Source organism: Macaca nemestrina, chromosome 2 (assembly GCF_043159975.1).
Source record: "Macaca nemestrina isolate mMacNem1 chromosome 2, mMacNem.hap1, whole genome shotgun sequence".
Classification (NCBI taxonomy): Eukaryota; Metazoa; Chordata; class Mammalia; order Primates; family Cercopithecidae; genus Macaca; species Macaca nemestrina.
Window position 1 is genome coordinate 88338788 of NC_092126.1, and position 17191 is coordinate 88355978.

At 32.9% G+C, this 17191-nt stretch overlaps 1 protein-coding gene across 10 annotated transcripts in view; it reads left to right on the top strand.

Annotated features, from left to right (window-relative positions):
* The window catches only part of LOC105489997 (N-acetylated alpha-linked acidic dipeptidase like 2), a 1462458-nt gene that overhangs the window by 1099323 nt on the left and 345944 nt on the right, over positions 1 to 17191 (top strand). For all 10 annotated transcript variants that reach the window (XM_071091264.1, XM_071091263.1, XM_071091268.1 and 7 more), the window contains 3 exons: positions 70 to 162; positions 3461 to 3666; positions 8090 to 8209. In XM_071091264.1, the coding sequence (XP_070947365.1) occupies positions 70 to 162; positions 3461 to 3666; positions 8090 to 8209 (419 nt within the window). The remainder of the gene's footprint in view (positions 1 to 69; positions 163 to 3460; positions 3667 to 8089; positions 8210 to 17191) is intronic.

The window sequence follows — 17191 nt, forward strand, 5'->3', positions numbered from 1 at the left end:
AATTTTAAGGTTTAAAAAATACAATAAAATATAAAGAAACAAAAGTCTTTAAATTTTTATTTTTTTCAGAAGTAAGAGTCGTCAGCATGCAAGTTCAGACGGTGACAAAATTGAAAACAGTTACTAATGTTGTTGGATACGTAATGGGCTTGACATCTCCAGGTAAGTAGGGTTAAATATTTATAATCTACACTTTTTATGAAACTTTACAAGGAAATGCTCTGTAATAATTTAATATCATACTTAAATATCCCACTGTAGATGTAACTAGAAATTTGTCCCACTCTTAGAGTAGATAAATTTGAGACTAAGAAGTGGGTCTTCATTCTCTTTCCTACCATATCTCTTGCAAAATAAATCTTAGTGGGTGGGGGAGAGAGAGAGAGAGGTGGGGGTGTCTCAGGATGGGATGAAACAAGAAACAGAGTTTAGATTTGGTAAACTGGCATGTTCTACAAAAGCCAAAGTTTTCTTTTTTTCTTATACTCACCATAACATCATTGAAAATTTTATTTTTATTAAGAAGACATTTTAAAGAATGATTTTTTTTTCCCTCTCTGCAGCCTCCACCTGCCGAGTTCAAGTGATTCTTGTGTCTCATCTTCTTGAGTAGCTTAGACTACAGGCACCCACCACCACTCCCAGCTAATTTTTCATTTTTTATTTTTAGTAGAGACAGGGTTTCACCATGTTGGCCAGACTGGTCTTGCACTCCTATCCTCATGTGATCCACCTGCCTTGACCTCCCAAAGTGCTGGGATTACAGAGGTGAGCCAAGCGTGCCTGGCCAAGAAAGATTTTAGTTTTTAATGATGTGTTTTTTAATAAATACCAGTTTTGGTCTCCAAATTTAGTTGTCCAGTTTTAATCTACATCCCACTCTGTATCCTTGGTCCATTGTCAAATTTGTCAAATGTCTGTAAATGGTCACCTGCAGTTACTCAGGAGGCTGAGGCAGGAGAATCGCTTGAACCTGGGAGGCGGAGGTTGCAGTTAGCGGAGATTGTGCCACTGCTCTCCAGCCTGGGCAACAGAGAGAGACTCCATCTCAAAAAAAAAAAAAAAAAAGAAAAAAAAAAAAGGAATCTTCAGATATTGTGTAGGCTAATTAAGAGATTAATAGCAATACTTCCAAACACATTGTAAGACTGAATCACATATTACTGCCTAATGTGCCTGTTATACAGTGTAGCATTTAATAATCTTTTTATTATACTTTTGCTACTTCTGTTGATTTGGGGACATTTACACAAGTTCTCCTTGGAGAATTATTCTTCTTCATGACTTTGGTAAAATCGGCCTAGTTGCTAGCTCAGAATTTTAAGATCAAGTTTTATAGCCTCCCAGTTTCTTGCTGGCCAACTCTTACAAAGTTCATGAAAACCAGTTATTTTCTCTGATTTCTTTACAGGTACAATGTTGAACAACCTCTGATTATAGTTCTTTAAATACAAGATATAAATAAATTTGAAAATTGTTACTATTGAATTTCAACAAATTTCCATCATAAGGTTCTCTACTGAAGCACTAGAATATTTATCATCACTGATTCATTCACAAGTTGTTATTGGAAAACCCAGTTGTACAAATTATACTAGCTTTAGACTGAAGAAAATTCAATCTACAAAATATACTCCTGAAATTTAAAAAATCAATTTTACATTAGTATTCTTCAGTGAATTATGCAAAGCTTCTGAAATGTTGCTTATTTGAATTTTACAAAAAATTGACTTTATTTACATGACATTTTATTTAATAACTTTGAAGATTAGAAAAAAATCATCAATTAGCTTTGTTTGTTAGATACGGTTTATTTAGAATGCAGACAATTCCAAGCAAAACTTTGAGACATTTATGGGAGATAAGTGAATAAATTATTGGGTTTTTAACATTTGTAGACACATTATCACACTATGTATACCATTAATTAAATCTTTTTTTTTTTTTTTTTTGAGACCGAGTCTCGTTCTGTCACCTGGCTGTAGTGCAGTGGCATGATCTTGGCTCACTGCATCCTCCGCCTCCAAAGTTCAAACAATTCCCTGCCTCAGCCTCCCAAATAGCTGGAATTACAGGTGCCCACCACCACACCCGGCTAATTTTTGTATTTTTAGTAGAAACGAGGTTTCACCATCTTGGCCAGGCTGGTCTTGAACTCCTGACCTCGTGATCCACCTGCCTCGGCCTCCCAAAGTGCTGGGATTACAGGCGTGAGCCACCATGCCCGGTCCCATTAATTAAATCTGAATAAAATGTTGGCAGATCAAATCCATTGCCAATTCCTGTGTGGAAAACTAAAATATCTTCATACCGTGACATTTATTGTAAGATAGCTTTTGGTGTTATAAGTCAAAGGGTGATTCATTTATTCCACACATGTGTAAGACCTCCTTTGTGTTGAGCATTGTTCAAAGTGGCTTACAAAATAATGACTCCTAAAATTCAAAACAACTAAATGTAGGATGTTCTGTTTGTTTTCCTACCTTAGAGATGAAAATACTAAGGCATCAAAAGTTGAAATAAGCTTTCCAAGGTCACACAACTAGTAACTTGCAAAACCTGAATTCTAAACCAAGCAGGCTGGATTCAGGGTCTACACAATTTATCATCCAGTTTTGGGACATCTGGTAATAAAATGATATTCAATGAAGAAAAATTTTTGCATAGATATATGAGGATACTTGGTCAGATAAATTCAGATTTGTTATTATTACCAATAACATTCACTGACAACAAAATCAGAGGAAACTCTCGAGCGGCATTTTCAGCCTTATTATCGAAAATATTCAGTAATGTACATTGAATAGGCTACTTCCATGTGTTAGGAAGGCTCTCCTAATAGTGTATCTAATAAATTTTAAATGATTGTATGAAATAAAATATGTAAAAGGCAACTTTTATAACAGTTGAATGACTTTTGATATTGTTGAATTTTATTTTTTTTTTCTTCACAGGAAGGAGAAGGCCTACAATTATAAGTTGGAAGCTGTAATTAATTCCCTATGGAATTAATTTATTGCAGAATCCATACATGACTACTACATTTTTAATATTTAAAGCTACTGTATAAGTGCTTTCTTATATGTATTAGTTTATTAATATTTACTGAGCATACACACATTGTTTACAGGGCACTTCCCACTCTGAGTCTGGAAAAATGTTAGATAAGGGTTTCATTGTGGCCTATTTGTATGCTTCATTAATTAATATTCATGTTATAAAGGAGAGTAGTATGGATCTAAGCCTTGGATTCATAATTGGGTTCAGCAGCTGCCTCAGCTTTGATATATGCAGATGTGTGAATTAAGACAGTGGGCAAAAAAAATTAAAGTAGTCTTAATTATTAGAACAATTTTGCTTAATTATTGCTCAGTTGTGCAGTAGGATTATGTAAATGTCATTAAACTTATTGTTAAGGTTTACGTTTTTTTAAATGGCTCTTGTCCCTTTCTATTTTCAGACCGGTATATCATAGTTGGCAGCCATCATCACACTGCACACAGTTATAATGGACAAGAATGGGCCAGTAGTACTGCAATAATCACAGCGTTTATCCGTGCCTTGATGTCAAAAGTTAAGAGAGGGTGGAGACCAGACCGAACTATTGTTTTCTGTTCTTGGGGAGGAACAGCTTTTGGCAATATTGGCTCATATGAATGGGGAGAGGTAAAGCAGAATATACATTAATTACAGTGCTTTTCTTTTCTTTTCTTAGTTTGCTAAAGTAGACAAAGTAAAATTTTCAAGGCCAAGGGCAATAATGTGCTTCTCAACTAAAGTGTCCTATTGCCTAATTTGCTGAGATGGCTTATAAGAATAAGACAGAATTAGAGCTAGACCACAGCAAACTACATATGACCTTCAAATAGCTTATCCCTATTGTTACCAGACTTACAAACCCCGATACAGTCTAACACACAATAGTGTTTACCTTGTTGTTGTATTTCTCTTTAGAAGACAGGATGACAGGCATTGGACAAAAAAGGATCAGACGATACATATTATCTTTCTTTTTCTACACTTTCTAGGAATAATCTGGAATTAGGGAACAATCTCCTATATTAAATGTTTATTACCTTAGCATTACATTTTATCTATACAATATGGATCCTGAATGTAAAATACATTTCAAAATCCACTTTTTTCTCCTTCTTCCACTCTACCCTTTCACCCTTAACTCCCTACCTTTCGTTTCTTACCTGCCTATCTATTGCCTACCTACCTATCTAACCACTTTAGGAAACCTGTATCCAAATGAAATCTAGCATGCAATGAGGTACAGTTAGAATACAACTGAAATATTGGAGAATTTAAGTCTCAAATGCTTCTGAAAGATCTGTGTCTCATAAATGCACTGTATTTTTAATGGAATATGATAACTGATAATTGGATTGATAGAAATTCTATATACTTTTGTGATTTGTTTTAAAAAAGAGGTTCAATAGACATATGTAGACAAAAAACACTACATAATTTTACTAGGAAAGTAAGATAATTTAATACTATAGTTTTTTCACTACTTCAACTTTGAGGAGAAAAATGTAATAGGAAATTATTTTGCTACATTTTTATTTTTAATCACCCAAAAATGATAACATATCTATTAAATCAAAGAAAATATTTAAAAAGGTATAGAAAAGAACATAGCAAGTATCTTTTTTAATTTGAAGGAAGGAAAAGACTTAAAGATGAGAAAATTTTTTTCAGTGTAAAATTCATCCAGATTCACACATTGCAAATTGGAATGCTTTTCTGTATGCAAATGAGTGGTGTGTATGTTTGAGCCATATTCAAAAGAACTACTTCAAATGAAAAAATTCCTTTGCTTAAAGAATCTTTTTAAGTTGATACATTTGTAAGTAAGCTGGAAATGAAATAGATGAACCAACCTCTCAAACTCATATTCCAAATTACTTTAAAGATTGGTAAACAAGTTAAAGAACAGTTTAGGGAATATGTTTGTAATCTATACCATTTTTAATAAATCAGAAACAATTAATGTTTTAGTTTTCCTGTAACATTAAAGCACATATCTTTAAAATGTCTTAAAGATTCTTTTCAAATTCCAAAGATTTATTTTGCTATATCAAACTATATTTTAGGTCTTCTAGATACCTATCTAGTAACTTTCACAATTAATGTTAATTCTAAATTAATACATATATTTCTGAACTATGTTTTAGAATAGGCTAGGCTTGTCTAAATTAATAGTTTCTAATGTAAACATCTGAAACCCCGATGGATGGGAAAATTTATTGTAAAATTTAGTTGAGCATCAGGCGTCAGAACCTGTATGTTGAATCAATGTGGGCTTGCATGTGTGTCAGCAATAGTTTTTGTCAAAGTAAGTTGATATTTTTGTGGTTAATACACATTCATTTTTAAGTTTTTGTGAAGTCATTGCACCTTTTAATAATTGTATATTTTCTTAGTCAATTATGCTAAAAATACAGCAACATTTTGTTAAAAAGGTTGTTCGTATTCAAGACAAGTACCAGTGTCTTTGAATGTTTATATATGTATTTACATTTGGCAACTCATTATACATTCATTTACTGGCATTTTAGGTGACTAGATGGGCAAAGACATATGAGTAATGAACATGGTAAATAATACACATTTGATTATGGGCTTATGGAATATATTTTTATAATTTACTGTGTCTCACGAGATTGTTCAATGCAATTCATGAAGCCATTTTGTAAACATCCTGTTGAAGAGAAATTTAGAAAATTGCTAGTTGTCCTGTTTTGCCTACTCATGTCAAATGTACTCCTGAGAATGAAAGAGTTTATGTTAGATTGAAACTAATTATGCTTTAAATATATCCCCCTATGAAGGGGAGTGAGGAAAGCCCTTATTGACATATCACATTGCCCCATTTAATTATGCTTGCATAGAAACCTCTGGAAACCCACAGTTGTAGTTAAGAGGATTAGGTGATGTTGATCAATAAACTTAAAATGGAATCATAGACAGAATTATTAGAGAAATGATTAAATACTGATCTTGATCTTTGAGAAAAATTATAACATTTTGCTAAATAGGTTCTATACTTTAAAAAGTACCATTTCTTCTGTGAAGAATCTTCATTTGTCAGAGGCTATTGTGGAAATATTATAGATATTAGAGTAAAAGAATTCATAGTTCAAATTCTCTTTACCATAGAACATATCATCTTAGGCAAGATTAACTTCCCTAAGACTTGATTCCTCCAATGAGTCTACTAATGCCTATCTTGAGAATTATATAGACTAACATATAGACAGTGTCTGTGTGGTAGTGTGCTAATAGAAGCTGATATTTCATAGCACTTAAATAACATATTCTTGAACAATAATTATGGAGAAATTATTCAAGCTTAAAATTCATCATTTATGTGCACCTAAGATGTTTATTAATTTTAAATGATTGTATTTTCCACCCTCTTACAGAATTGAAATTCAACATAATTTCAATATGTTGAAATTATGAATTTTCAACATAAAATATGGATAACAGTGAAAATATGCAGGATTTATGTTTCCGTCCCGGGTTTCTTTTAGTTAGCATTGTATTCTCCAGTTCCATCCACGTTATCACAAAGGAGAGAAGTTTCTTGTTTTTCAAGGCTAAATTGTATTCCATTGTGTATATATAACACATTTTCTTTATCTACTCATCTGTAACAGAGTGTAGAATGGTGGTTTCGGCCTAGGGTATGGAGGGAATGGGGAGAAAATGGTCAACTTCTATTATGTATTGTGTGGTGTGATGAATATACTTAGTAATAGAGTATTATACATTTCAAAATTGTCAAGTAAATTTTATGTGTTCTCATCACAAAAAAATGTTAATTATTTGGGGTGATGAATATGTTAACCAGCTTAATTTAATTATTCCATATTATATTCATAAATCATAACATCACTTTGTACTCCATAAAATTATACAATTTTAAGCCATTTACAATAAAAAAATAAAACAGGATGACATTATCAATTTGGCAGGTGTACGAGTCCTTGTAGTCTTTCATTTCATAGTATTAGAAGAAGAAAGATACTTTCCTAAGTTATGACATAATGTAATGTTTTAGGACATTTCTGTAGAACTGCCACCCACCATGATGATTATTTGTTAAATGCTTGCACAAAAAAGCAGGGAAATAACAGAAAGACTTAGTGGTCATTCTTAATAGGATCAGTGGTCTTCAATTTTGTGCGGTAAGGAGCAGAAGAGAAGTGGAAAACTATTCTATGGAATCATTCAGTGTTGCTTGTGTGCATGAAATTCATCAGGTTTTTTTTTTTTTTTTAAGGTAATATTTGCAAGATTACATTGTATTATGCCCCATTTTGCTCATAATACAGGGTTATTTTGTGCAGAGTAGCTCATTGCTTCAAAAGAGAAGGGCTGGTTTTATTCCTCACTGGAGTGGTTTATCTATACCTCTCCTCTCATTCAGTGACTCTAAAATTAAGTTGCATTCATACTCTGTAGTTGAATCCATACTACGTTAACCTTTGAAGAACATTTTCTGTTAAAATTTGACTTTGTCAGGAACATGCTTTAAAATATTTTATTATATGTTATGTCTAACTCATCATTCTTGTTTAAAATCCTTTTTATAATCTTTGTGTACACTATTAATAGTATAGGATCACTTTGAAGGTACTCATGGCCAAGCGCAGTGGCTCATGTCTTTAATCCCAGCACTTTGAGAGGCCGAGACGGGCGGATCACGAGGTCATGAGATGGAGACCATCCTGGCTAACACGGTGAAACCCCGTCTCTACTAAAAATACAAAAAATTAGCTGGGCGTGGTGGCGGGCGCCTGTAGTCCCAGCTACTCGGGAGGCTGAGCCAGGAGAATGGCGTGAACCCGGGAGGCGGAGCTTGCAGTGAGCGGAGAGGGCACCACTGCACTCCAGCCTGGGCGACAGCGCCAGACTCTGGCTGAAAAATAAATAAATAAAAAATAAATAATAAAAAAGAAGGTAATTATGCAGTATAATAATTTTAAGTATGAATTGTTCATTATTCAGTATCTAACGAATAAAGTAGAATCTATTTATTTGTGTTACAGATAGATCCTTTTTTTGATTTCAGGATTTCAAGAAGGTTCTTCAGAAAAATGTTGTGGCTTATATTAGCATCCACAGTCCCTTAAGGGGGAACTCTAGTCTACATCCTGTAGCATCACCATCTCTTCAGCAACTGGTAGTAGAGGTAAGATGAACCACTATTGTATCAAATTATTATACAAAATTGCCCTTTTCTCTATATTTTGGCATTTCTTGATTTTTTCATTTGTTTTTAAAAATGCATCAAATGTTGTGTGTTTTAAGAAATGACCTATTGCTGACATTTTATCAATATACCGTAACTAATTTCTTATGTTCTGGAATTCTTCACTTGCTACTCTTTTATGGTCATAATTCTAGAATACATGAATCACACAGTTATAGAGAAGGTGTACAAAAATATATTTAAAAAAAATACGAATTTAGCTCTCAAATTCCCAATTCTGTAATCTTGACATTTTATGATAAACTTGGTTACTTTCGAATTTCTTCCCTTTCATTCATGTTTTACATAAATTTGAGAGCTGTCCTATCTTTACAACTGCTGTGTAGGCCCCCTGAGAGCAAGAATATAGTGATAACTAAATTTAAAAGATTTAGAAAATATTGTTTGAAAAAATACTTGTTGGAAAAGAAAGCATGTTTTCTTACTAATTACCCTAAAAAATCATATATTCTTTATGTTTCATTGGAGTTACTTATTTTCAAAAATATTTTGTTACTTCTCACCTAATTTAAAAAATTAGCAGAATAGTTTTTCCTGTTTATTAGTAGAGTTCACACTTTTATTTCTGCATTCTTATGAATTTCACTATAGATAAAATATGTGCTATTTCTCAGTATGAAAACAATCATACCACAACTTAGGAGTGGTTTCCTCTTAGCCTCAATGTCTCTATCTCTCCATATATATACACACACACATATATATACACACACATATATATGTGTGTATATACATATATACACACACGCACACATATATATACACACACACACATATATGTGTGTGTGTGTGTGTGTGTGTGTGTATATATAGGAACCAATCTTTCAGATGCCCACAGGACTTTTTAGGGAGTGATGCAGGAACTGAACTAGAAAAAGAGAGAGGTAATGAACAGAGTTTTGAATTAGCCATAATTTTTTATTGAAATGTAATGCAAACGAACATTTTACAACTTTCATAAAGTATTTTTTAGCTTAATAGTTTTTATTGGCATTTCCATATGTAGTACAATAAAGAAGACATTATGAAACGTGAAGTAGATAATTCTGTACATTTAAAATCAGTCAGGCCCCTGTGTGCATGCCCCAAATTATATCCATCTCTGTAAGTTAATTTCTCCTGCTCTGTGTACTACTTTGAATTCCTTGACTCTTAGCTACCTGGAAACCTTGCAAAAGCAAACAAGCCTCGGATGTCTCCCTTGGAAATTTAAGATATTTCTGAATGAGTGGATTATAAGGTAGAAGAAATAGTGACCTCAAGTATCCAGAAATAGAGGAGGGTTGGTTTAAAAATATGTCATTTTCTTATCGTGTGTTACAAGTTTTCTATTTTGAGATCTTGAAAGATATTTAATCATTGAAATTAATGGGTAAATAGAAATAGATAATTATTAAGAAGTGTTAAATCTACATAATCTTATTTCTGAGAATATAATGCTATTTAAAATATCTTTGCACATCTTATAACAGGACTAAAATATTTCAGTATCTAAACCTAATTATGTGAGAATACAGAATGGTTTCTCCATCATGAATGATGATTGATGATTCACAAATGATGACATACATGTCAACATGTACCTCACTTTTTGGAAGAGGAATCTTTTCTGTCCTATAATTGAAAATGTTTACACACTAACAAATCTAAAAATGAACTGGAATGTGTATAGAAAATATTTTTTTTCCGTTGAGATCGTGTGTGTGTGTGTGTGTGTGTGTGTGTGTGTATTCATGCTTCATATGACAATTTAGAAGGTTAGGAATATCACAACTTCAAGCAAAGGATAGCATTATGTAATTTCAAACAACGGGGATTACGTACATATACCTAATTTTATGGAATGAATGTATATGATAACAAGATATATTCTCATACAAAAATTTAATATCACATTTTTAAAAATTATAAATTTTCAAAACTCTCAAATATATAAACGTTTATACATTTTATAAACACTCAAATATATAAATGTTAAGAGATATGAGGAAAACAAAACTTTACAGTAATTTACATGATTTAATTAAAACAATTTACCGGCCGGGCGTGGTGGCTTATGCCTGTAATCCCAGCACTTTGGGAGGCCGAGGCGGGCGGATCACGAGGTCAGGAAATCGCGACCATCCTGGCTAACGCGGTGAAACTCCGTCTCTACTAAAAAAAAATACAAAAATATTAGCCAGGCGTGGTGGCGGGCGCCTGTAGTCCCAGCTACTCCGGAGGCGGAGGCAGGAGAATGGTGTGAACCCGGGAGGCGGAGTTTTCAGTGAGCCGGGGTTTTCAGTGAGCCGGGGTTTTCAGTGAGCCGAGATCATGCCACTGCACTCTAGCCTGGACGACAGAGCGATACTCCGTCTCAAATAAAAAAAAAAAAAAACCCAGAAACAAACAACAACAAAAAATTTACCACTAGTAAAATTTAAAAGAAATATTTAAAATGTTTCTTTCAAATATAAAATAACTAAAATGATAACATCCAGAACATATATAACTTCACTTCCAATACTGAAGATTTTATCAACGATTAAGGACAAAGGTATTTCATTACTTTATTTAGATTTATTTTTCTTTGAGTATCCACACAGTAGTGGGATTGCTGTATTGAATTATATTTACCGTTAGTTCTTTTAGGAATCTCCATACTGTTTTTCATACAGGTGGTACTAATTTACATTCCCACCAACAGGATATAAGCATTCCCTTTTCACTATATCTATGCCAATATCTACTTTTTTAGCTTTTTAATATTGGCCATTGCGGCTGGGGTAAGGTGGTATCTCATTGTGGTTTTTTTATTTGCATTTTTCTGATGATTTGTGAAAAAAGCATATTGACTAAATTGTAAATGACACAAGACTGTATAGAATATCTAATCCTTTGTATAGCAATATGTAGATTACAAAATATTTGATCAAGTTCATATGATAGATTTAAACATATAAGGTGAAATCTTTCAAGTATTAGTATCAAATACTGCATTTAATTTTTTAGAAACTAAATACATATAGGATCTTTTAATACAAATGCCTTCATGCAAAGTAGATTATGAAATTAAAGATAAGATTTATCTCCAAATAATAGTTTTATTATTTTATTTTATTTTATTTATTTATTTATTTTTTTATTTTGAGATGGAGTTTCGCTCTTGATGCCCAGGCTAGAGTGCAATGGCGCAACCTCTGCTCACTGTAGCCTCTGCCTCCTAGGTGGAAGCAATTCTCCTGCCTCAGCCTGCAGAGTAGCTGGGATTACAGGCATGTGCCACTATGCTCAGCTAATTTTATATTTTTAGTAGAGACAGGGTTTCTCCATGTTGGTCAAGCTGGTCTCGAACTCCCGACCTCAGGTGATCCACCTGCCTCGGTCTCCCAAAGTGCTGGGATTACAGGCCTGAGCCGCTGCTTTCGGCCCAAATAATAGTTTTAAAATTAAGATGCAGAACAAACGCACATGCACCTCTCCCTCTATGTTGCTGTTGTGCTCTTAGTGTTCAAAATAATCTTTTCTAGATCACAGAATGTATTGATTTTGCCTTTAGAAAAAGAGAATTTGATCATCCATATATTAGGCAGTGTTCTGTAAGTCTTAAAATAGCCGTGAAATTTCTAACAGGTTATTTTGGGAAAACCTGCAACATTTGCACATATGAAAGTAGTCCATCTAGCCATATTCTATTTAAATGTTGCTTTTGCAGCACCTGACAGAAACTGGCAAACCTGATTAAAACTAAATAATTATATCGGTATTGTAAAACTTTGCAGGGGATAGACAATGTTTTGTTTTTTTTAATTTTAATTTAATTTAATTTTAGAGACTGAGTCTTACTTTGTCACCCAGGCTGGAATGCAAGTGGCATGATCATAGCTCCCTGTAACCTTAAACACCTGAGCTAAAGCAATCCAACGCCCTCAGCCTCCCAGGTAGCTAATCCTATAAGCATGCACCACCATGCCCAGCTAATTTTTTAAAAAATAGTTTGTAGAGATGGGGGTCTTGCTGTGTTGCCCAGACTTGTCTCAAACTCCTGGCCTCAAGTGATCCTCCTGCCTTGGCTTCTCAAAGTGCTGGGATTACTACCATGAGCCACCGCATTCAGCCAAATGTTGTTGTTGTAGCTGTAGTTGTTATTGTTGTTAAGTCTCTGAAAAAGTAGCAAAGATATTTTTGTAGTTTCTTCTTTAATTTCATGTTTTACTTTTTCTATAAACAAAGCACCACAAAATGCATACATATATCTCAAGTCAACTACATTCGTTGGAGTTTTTGAGCTCCAAACTGGACTATAGTATTATTTCTTCATTGTGAATATCCCATTTGTTGCAAAGTCTACTGATGTGCTAAATATTTAAAGAGAACCCAAACTGTGCACAACATTGCTTTAAGTGTTCTAGGGCACACAATAAGCAGATGAAATGCCCCTGTTTCCCAGGAGCTTATAATTTTACCAAGAACTTCAGATGTGCATAAATAGCTAAGATATAAGAGTGAGTATGATATGTGCTATCCTAGAATTCACAGGAATTGGTTTAATTTGGAAACGTGCATTATATAACAGTGGCAAAAAACTGAATGGACTCAGAATCTTAAACAACTTTAGCCATCTGTGCTTTCAAACCTCAATCTTTCAATCAAGTAAAAAACAAACAAACAAAAACCAGTATTTCTCTTCAAGTCACAAGAAATAATGCCCATTCCCATTTTCTTGCTCAATTGAGTGCAAAGTTGTTATGCTTCTGCTCTTTTCTTCTTGTGTGAGAGCTACTAAAATGCCACAACTTTGTCAACTGAGGTACTTATACAGTTACTTCCGTGCTGTTTTACCTTCTGCCTGACCACGCCACAATTCTTTAGGGTACAAAAACAATACATGTCTGACATTTTTGCTTGAGTGACTGAGATATTTATTAATTTTTTCTTGACTTTATATTTACATATTCTGTAATAATAAAAATAACAATTAAATCTTGTAATAAATCTAAATTAAACCTTGTTACACCCTAGAGCTTGCACAAGCTCTTGGGTAAATCAACAGATATTTCCATGAAACAATACCACTAGGCTACGATTTTAATATTTGAAAGGATTTCCTCAGATCAGGCATCAGAGAAAAGGCCCCAATCATCTTTCTGGGGACAAACACCAAAACATTGGGAGCCATATTGAAACTTGACCACTTGCTGAGAAACAAACAGCAGATAGGTTACCAAATCCAGAATCCTATAAAATAGCTTAGAACTTTACAGATGTTTCTTGAATTTCTTTCAGTGTGTATATAAATCAATATATAAATATATCATCAAGCATCTTTTAGAACAGATGTTACTACTTTTCTGAATCTCTTCCAATGCTTTCGAACCTGACTTTTTATTGACTGCATTAACACCTCATAGTTGAATTTTAGACTAAAATCAATTCAGAATGATGATATTTAGCATATTAATTTCCCAAAGAATTATAGAACTTCTTTATTTTGTAATTGAAAGCCTATAACTTTATTTGGAAAATACCTGCATATTTTACTTTTTAGAGCTTTTGAAAGGGGAAAAGGCCAAATGAATTAAAGTCCTAACCAGAAATAGCTTAATTTACTATACCTTTGTTCCCTTTGTTTATATTTTTGCTCTCTTGTTACATCATTTTCATATTTATGTGTTTGTTATTCCAACTTTAACCAAAGACTTCTATCTGCTACTGGATTTCCATAATATGCTTTTGCATATACAGGTAGTTACAAATAGTCACTGTGCAAAAAATGTGGAAAACAATGTGGGATGAACAGTCCATGTGTTGCTCTGGGTTTGGATGGCATTACTGCCTCAATAGAGCCATTCAAGGGTTTTTATTTTTTGTTGTTTCATTTTATAGTGTTTCACTGGTGACACAATTTAGACTTATTTTTTCCAAACACTCTTTTTTTGGTTACTTGCAACTTTTCTTTTCCACAAGAATTGTTGACTGAATATATAGTAGCAGATTACAGAAGGTATGGTGGTAAAATAAAAATAGCTGTCTTCTCACGCTGCTCTTGACAATTTAATTCAGTACTGCAACAAAGCTTTAATTTCTCTTCTGCTTGCTGTAGGATATAACAGTACAACTGACGTTGAAACATTCTGTAAATTTGTCTTTCATGACACATGACATAGATTCTTTGGGGTTTTGTTTATATATTTTTGTTTTGTTTAGTTTTTAATGAGAGAAATTCTATTTTCTTATTCACCATGAACTGCAATTCTTTTCTTGGGGTGCTCCTTAATTTATCTTCCTTTCTGTTGATTTTTTTACTTCTAGTCAACAGAAGTGACCATAAAGACTAATTAACTGATTTAAAACCCTTCTTTACACTGCTTTACCACTTCGATAAAGTTTCACACTTAAAATTGTGATTCTATTGGCAGGTTTATCTATCTCTTAAGTTTACAAGGTTTTGCTTTGTGTTAAAACCAATGCATCTCTCCAGTTTATTACTGTTTTACAAGGCTTTCTGTTCAGTATATACTGACAATATGTAAATCCCTTTTTATTTAGATCTAGATAACGAGAGAAGTCTTAGTGAGATTCTGCTTAAAACTCCAAATTTCAGAAGACAGCTGATTTATATATTTGAACTGTGTAACCAAAAAGAAATCCAAACAATTTAAATCTTGAAATACTGACTCATTTAGCTTGAACACAGCCATACCATCATAATTAATACCACATTGTTAAAATGGCTTAAGCTGAGTTATTTTGTCTGTAATTTTTTGATTGATATTCTGGACACAGGCCTCTTCAGGACTTGAAAGAATGACTGTTTATTCAGGACAGATATTAGTGAATCACTACTGTTGGGAAGTTAGATAAAATTCTGTAACAGCATCATTAATGCCGTATAGTACACTTTTCCATTTAAAAGATGAAACTTACTCTGATAAATTGTTGCTTTATTCCCCCCCTTAAACACTAAACAAGTCTTACATGTTTTGGTTAAAAACCTATCACTAATGCTATCAGTTAATAATTTACATAACACTACAGTAGTGATATTCGTTCTTATGACATATGACATTTTATATGGTAATTTAATGAATAATGAAATAGATTTAAACAGTTTTATGCTGAACAAAGAAATAACCCTCTCAAGAATAAGTACCGGGGTTATTTTAATATCTGTTGTTACGTACTTATCTTTGATAAATCGTGTAAATTGTGGATTCTTGGTTTTTGCCATTTCTCTTTTTAAGTTGTAACTTGATTAAACAATTTTGTATTTGAATGGTTTGCTTGAATCTTTGACAAAATAATTTTGTTCAATGAAAGAAAAGCTAATCAATGTAATAATAATGTTAAATAAATGGTTAAACAAACAAATACACCAATGAACTTGCTTTAAACAAGCAATTCCCAGTGTGCCTTATGAAAGGTATACAAAGTAGAACCTTCGGTATGTTACCTTGCATTATAAACATCCAAAGCTAAATAGAACATGCAGCCTTTTCCAAACTTGTTTTATTCTGGAACATTTTCCTTCAGACATCTTGTGAAAAATGGCCACAGGAATGCTGCTTTAAACAAACCCTATAGTATTTAAAATATGAAATTGTACAAAAACTAAGTATGTTTCCAATATCTTCACTTTGATAATGAATTTTTCAAATGTCAAGATCCACAATTTGCATTTTTCAGTGCAAATACACTTTTTCAGAAGCACAACTCAACATACAGTAGTGCTGATAAGACTTGAAGGCACTGATTACTCCTTCCCTTTGATCTGTAATTTCACCTGCAAATGTATAGCCTTAAGTGTCCTATAACCTGACATGAATCTCTCCATAGTTACTACTGCTAACTGTAGTTTTAGTTGCAAAATTATAATTTTAAGGTGAGAATTATAAAAGAAATGAACAGCAAAACATTGAGCTATTTTAACCCTGAAAAAACAGTTCTCCTAAGGGCCATGAATAGTAATTTTATGTGTGTCTTCACGGTTTATAGAAACAATTTCAATTCAGCCTAAGGAAGAATTCTCAAATAGGGAGAATTACCTTCAGGTGCTCAAACACTGCATTGATGTAGGGAAGAGGAAGTGAATATTTTTATGGATGAACACTTTAGTCAATATTTATTTATAGAGTAATTCATTCATAAATTCATCTTTTATTTGTGTTTATTTGTTTGTTTAGCCTTTATAATATATAAAAGATCCTATAATTTATTTCTAGGTGCCTCTGGTTTCTAGGCTAAGAGCTTTCATATTTATAGTTTATTTAACTATATTGTGCCTTAACAAATTCTGGGTGTAAATCTACAAGCCATATATGATAAACACTGGTGAAATACAAGAAACCATGAAAATTTTAGGTCCAGTGTTAATGTTTACAACTCTTTTCTGAGACTGTGTAACCACGTAAACATAGCACATTGTTGTAGACATATATCAATGGCAACCATCTCATTCACAAGCAACTCTAACTCATTTATCTTCAATAATCAATGGTAACTCCAGAAGGAGTTTAAGATGGCAGTAGCCTGGATTGAAATAGACATGATCTAGTGAGGTTTAAGGAGAAAAATCTATTTTAGAATCATAGCATCAAAAGTAGTATTCTATTCCACAGCACCCTTTTTCAAGTAAAGTAATCCAGAATTATTTACTTTGAAATTTCAGAATCTCAATGAAAGGTATTAATTTATCCATTATGTTTTACATGAAGTTGTCAACCTTGAAATAAAATAGTTTTTTACAGCTTTATACAGCCTTCTAAAATATTAAGCAGATTTCAGTAATATTCAGTAGGTAATCATAGGATCCGAAAATAATAAGGCATTGTACAATCCCTAAATAAGGTGGGCTGCTGCTCTAGTTTGATAAAGATTCACAAGGGTGATAGACATTTTCACTTTAACCTAGAATTTAAATAA